Source organism: Rhagoletis zephyria, unplaced genomic scaffold (genome assembly GCF_001687245.7).
Source record: "Rhagoletis zephyria isolate East Lansing unplaced genomic scaffold, Rhagoletis_zephyria_1.1 Rzeph_scaffold_04300, whole genome shotgun sequence".
In the NCBI taxonomy this organism is placed as follows: domain Eukaryota; kingdom Metazoa; phylum Arthropoda; class Insecta; order Diptera; family Tephritidae; genus Rhagoletis; species Rhagoletis zephyria.
In genome coordinates, this window is record NW_016161383.1 from 44,543 (window position 1) to 50,143 (window position 5,601).

A 5,601-nucleotide genomic window follows, 5' to 3' on the forward strand; every position below is an offset into this window, starting at 1 on the left:
GAAGCGATTTGCAATTACCGATTGCTTTTTCATAATTAAGTTAAAAAAATATTTAAATTCCATGCTGGTTGTAATGGGAATTGAACTCTGACCCTCTGGAAATTAGCAAATTGTGGCCAGACATGTAAATGTGCATTTAAATGTTGAGTTTGAATCAACACCACGCGGGCGTGTTATGAAAGTATTATTTTTAAATACGAATATTTTTAAACGATAATCAAATAGATAATATTCATGTTTACTAAGCATTATTTCCCTCAGTGAATTCATAACATTTTTCTGAATATTACAACGCGTTTTTTCTCTTAGTGTAGTGATTTTTGAACTTTTATTAAAATTTGTGCAATCAAATCAAAAACCGGGACACTAAAACGAAACCCGGGACATTTTAAGGTTGGACCGGGACACCGGGACAAATAGTCTAAAACCGGGACATGTCCGGGAAAACCGGGACGTCTGGCAGCCCTATCCAATGCATGATACAAAAAAGAAGGTTGTTTCTTTGTCACTTTTCGGGCGCCATATTAACTACCTGACAATTAAGCAGATTGTGACGTTTCGTGCTACCATACATAATCCTCAATAATCATTTATTTAGTGTAAAAACAAAATATTTAGAAAACTAAAAGGAAATTTGTCTTCGATCTGAGCAATAACGAAAATTGAACCTCATACATCGCCATATTTGAAAAAGCAACCAACTGACTTTTTCTTTGAAATAAAAGACCGGTAAATATGTTGTCCTCCGCAAAAATCAGCAATTATTAAATTAGTTTCTTCTAAAACCAGTCACCGAAAAGGATTTGGATGTGCTTTGCAAAGGTAAGGCTTTAATTTCGGTGCTTCATGCTATGATAGATATTATAGTTATGGACGATAGGAGTTACTGCCGGTTGAACTGGCACCCAGAGTTTGGAAGTAAGTAGTTAGAGCGCTGCCCAATGCCTTAAGTGCAGTTTGACTGTCACTGCAAACATGTCAGCCTGGAAGACCGAAGCATACTTCCCCAGAGAAAAGTCCAAGAGAGAGTCAGTTTTGGAGCCATCATTGAAGATTCGATTATGTGTGATTCCGGGCTCAGTGCTGGTATTAAACCAGCATTCAGCCGCAGGGAACTAATCATTATAGAATCTCTTCAACAAAGGTAAGGGTGGCGTACTATCCTGTGTGTGTTCAGATCTCTGCCGCTAGTAATTTCCGCCTTGCCCCACTCAGTGTTATACCAGCATCCATTTCTTTAGCAGCAGTGCATAAAGAGCAGCGCCACGTATTGTAGAGAAAGCTGCAAGACAGCACACGGCAGTAGTTCTTTGAAGTTTAGCAAGCAGACTTCCCACGCTCTTGATTGAGAATCTTCTCCACTATACCACTGACGCATAGATAATTATGGGTCTGATCATAGAGGTTATAAATCCAGAGGATTTCCTATGGAGACACACCCCACGTTTTGCCAAAGACCCGCTTACGCTGCCAATTCTTTAGAGGTTTTGTGTTCCACGTTAGATTTACACGACAGTTTTGTATCCTGAATTACTTCTGGATTCTTCAGTCTTATAGGAAATTGCCTTACTATACAACATATACCTTTTGAAGAGTTCTAATATACGAAAGCCGTGTGGAGCTGCCGATACAGGCATACATATGTATATTCATTTGTGAACACAGGAATAATCTAGCTTATAATAATAAATTGTTAACACACTGTAAAGCGTTTCTTATTCATCATGAAAATGTTTGTTTATTTTATTTGAAGTTTGCAAGAAAAAAACAACGAATCAGTACAGTTTTCGGTTTTGGGGATAATAAATGCAGTTTATTTTCATTTTAGCCGCGCACTTTTTGTAAATTTTTTATTCGGTATACATATATTTTTAAACTAAAATAAATTGAGTGCCTAACAAAATATAAAAAAGGAAGGTATTGCCTGCGTCATATTATAACATGAGTCTTACTGATTATTATTATTTTTTATTTCTAAGACTTTCCTTATGTTCTGGATGTCCCATTGAAGCCTGTTGTTGCCTTTGGAAGTGTAATTAATTGGGAACGTTGGCCTCAGTGTACTGCAAGTATTACTACCATAAAATCAACTGCAAGTCATTCAAGAATATATAGCAGTTTCTCGAAAGACGTCCCAATGGTTCCTCAGCCACACGATTTTAAGGTGATGGCTGATAAAGTTTAAAGAGCCAAGATAGAAGTGATTAGGCGGTAGTCCTATTAAACTGGAATCATTAAGTCTTAACGTAGACTCAGTTAGACTCGTTGTGATACCGTATTAGGTTAGCATTTATCCCCTAAGAACTATAACTTTATCGTCTAAGAACTAGCTCTAATAACGGAAAACCGATTTGGCATTCTATCCAACTAAATAATGTCTGACAGAGACAGAGACTGCGGAGCTTGTGACATGTTACTTCCCGTTTTCTTTTTAATGGCGAAAGAATAAGAGCAAGTACTATGCATTTGTGCACCCGTGCCTTCAAGGCCAGTGGTTGACAATAGCTGCTTCGGAGTAGGGATCTATAATATACAATCTATAAGGCTCCTTTTCACTTTGACTTTTAGTCTGAGATACAGGCCTTGAAAGCACAAGAGGACACCTTCAGCTTTTCAGTACCCATCGTTTCCAGCCACCAGGTTTACCTCATTGGAGGACCGGGGAAATGAAGTGGCTGATATTCTCGTCAAAACAAAGTGCTGCAGGAAAATACATAGGTATTTTATAGGTCTACCATGTAGCTCCGTTAGACGAAATTTTTATATGTATGTGAATGCAGAAATAAGCGCAATATTACTAGACTTCTTCTCATTTTTTAAATTGCAAAGTTGCATATAAATTGTAAACTTTTTAGTCAGAGTTTTTGGGTATGCACTTTTATAGCCCATTAAATTCTAGTATAATAAAGTGCAAGTTTTAATGAATTATGCATTTTTCCATATAAAAAAATCGTAGAATATACTTTGTATGGAAGGAAATGCGTAAAAAGAAATTGCCAAAAACCAACGCAATTTTTTAGCAACTCAAAGCTTGCGCTAGAATTTAATGGGCTATAAAACTGCGTACTCAAAAAATTCTGAAAAATCTGATTAAAAAGTTGAAAACTTTAATGCAACTTTGCAATTTAAGAAATCAGCATCTAAATGATTTTCTAGTGAACTTTGGACAAAAGAAATTTGAAATACTATGTTAATAAAACCAAAACCCAATTTTTTTTTTGTTTTTCAACGAAATTTTTTGGGGGTTGAATATAATGATTATATAATGGCACTATTCGAACCCTTATTTTTCCATTTTTTATCTTATTCCTCACGAAAGATTTACGATTTTGTCCATCGACACTCCCAGTGTACGATACACTCTGGAGCGGTTACGGTAAAGTTTTTCCAAAACTTTGACAACCTCTCAAATTATCGACTTTGAAATTGAATAACCTCAGTCGGCCGGTGGTTACTAGCGTTGCCTGAGCGTTGACCCAGAATACAGTCAGCGATATAAGCGCAGCGCCATTTGATATACTTTCTGTAGTACCTTTGATATCTGTTGTCATAATTTGTTGGTATCCTCAACATTTAGATAGATATCTAAATAAGATTTGGCATAAAGTATTTACCTATTACCTCATGTCGTTTGCGTGCTAGGGCTAAGTGCTGGCAAAGATAATGTAGGACTATTTTTGCTTCGAGATTACAGCTGCGGCGCCGAGTTAGTGTAGCTGTCCTATATTAGCTGCATGTTCACTGAGAGCCAGTATTCCATTATCGCGGTTATTAGCCTAACGGTATCTTTTGACTTCCTTAAGAGATCTTCCATTTTCATGCAGTGCGTCAAGACAATCCTTGCAGTTTTGCAGGCTTGTAGGCTGTTCCTAAGCATTCCGTCCACTCGTGCGACTTTCAACCTTATTTCTATCTTGATTACTCCGAGTAGACAAATAACTGTCTCCGCTTCGAGTTCTCAATGAGTTGCTCCGGCTGTAGCCAATAGATAGTTCTCTACTTACTGTGTCTGTTTTTAAATTTGAAAATCCAGACTTGTAATCTGTGGCTCCTTTGGAATTTGCTATTGGTGAGGCTAGTGTTAGGCGTGCTGCTTGGGGCTATGTGAGAAAATTTATGATTTTTGTAGTTGTTTAAAGTTACTTTTCAATCATCTTCAGGCCTTTTGATTCACCAGCACTTCCGCTTGGATAGTGCTAGCTAAGTTAAATAGTCGGAACGTGAGAGGGAGGGACGTCCAGCATCTCCGGGAAAACCAGTAGAGCTTTCCCCAATTACTGGGCCGTGTAGACAGCTTGGGAGGTATGTAGTCTGATTGTTTTACAGATTCTGAAAGGAAGACTTCTAAACCCGTTTCGGCTCGACTTCTGACATATGTTGTTGTTGTAACAGCATAAATATACTCCAAAAGTTTTAAGGAATGCTGCTGCATGAAGATCCTTGGCCAGATATAAATCTGAATAATTCTGGATATGAAGACCCTACTATCATCGGAATGACCTCGTAACATATTGCGGAGTCCACTAAATGCTATTAGACTAGGTACTATCCATCTATTTTGAAATATTAAGACCGAATTTTGAGTCTCACTGTTGGCAGCGATCTCTACTAAAACCATTAAAATCGAAGTAAACATTTTCTCTTACCCTCCTCAGTTACCTTCAAAGCTTGGATATTCTGCGCTCGCCAGTAAAGCGCCTCGTCTAAATCAGTTAACAAAACGATATGATGCATCTGTGGGAAAATATCAAATCGAACTTGAAAAACCGGTAAAGCAAAATTACAAACCGTTTAATAGTGGCGAGAGTTTGGAGAAAAAGCCAAGTTTCGCCACACCTGGGTAAGCAAGAACTTGAACAAATATAAACTCTCTCTCTACCCTTCTACTCATCCAGCCCTGGCAGCTATCCATATCATGAGAAATTGCCCGGATTAAACTATTGTCTTGCCTTCGGTAAACGCCGCATCATTTGGCCTGCCACTGCGGTGTTTTGTACGTATAAAAATTTTGCTAAATGTTTGAACTGCGAGCAAGTGCCGATTGGTGATTATTTGCATAATTTCAAATCGAAAACGAGCATTTGCAGACGCTGTATGCGGAAACAACTGGATAATTTGCGGCAATGTTCGACGAATGCTACAATGCGCAAATACAAGCTTAAGGAATTGAAGGAATTCAAACCTGCTCGTTATTGTGGTTTCTATCACGATCACCGGACCAAAGATAAGGCGTTGCCGCTCATCTCTAGAGCAGAATTGCGTAAGAAAATCGAGCTGGAAAACTATTTATATGGATACCAGCCGGTGTGGGGTAAACGTTGTCTTTATACAAAAAAGTAGGAAGACCACAAAATGTGGAGGGCAAAGGTCTCCGAATAGGCGCTCATTGCATTTGGAATATTTCTATGTACATATTAAGGTAGGCAGAGTAACCTATGATGGCATGGTGGAATAGCACAGGTCATTATACTCTGATGCTAGAAAAATTTAAAAAGGTAAAGAAAAATATATGTATTATGAAATACAAAAGAATAAAAATTATACTCAAACTAATATAAACTAAAAATGTGTAATAATAAATTATAACAATGTGGTGTACGA

At 37.7% G+C, this 5,601-nt stretch overlaps 1 protein-coding gene across 1 annotated transcript in view; it reads left to right on the forward strand.

The window, feature by feature from the left end:
- Positions 1 to 5,336, forward strand: part of LOC108370539 (uncharacterized) — a gene marked incomplete at its 3' end in the record, with an annotated part of 12,817 nt that extends 7,481 nt beyond the window's left edge. Inside the window, exon 5 of the mRNA XM_017625872.1 lies at positions 5,124 to 5,336. Within this exon, the coding sequence (XP_017481361.1) occupies positions 5,124 to 5,336 (213 nt within the window). The remainder of the gene's footprint in view (positions 1 to 5,123) is intronic.
- Between the last annotated feature and the right edge of the window lie 265 nt (positions 5,337 to 5,601).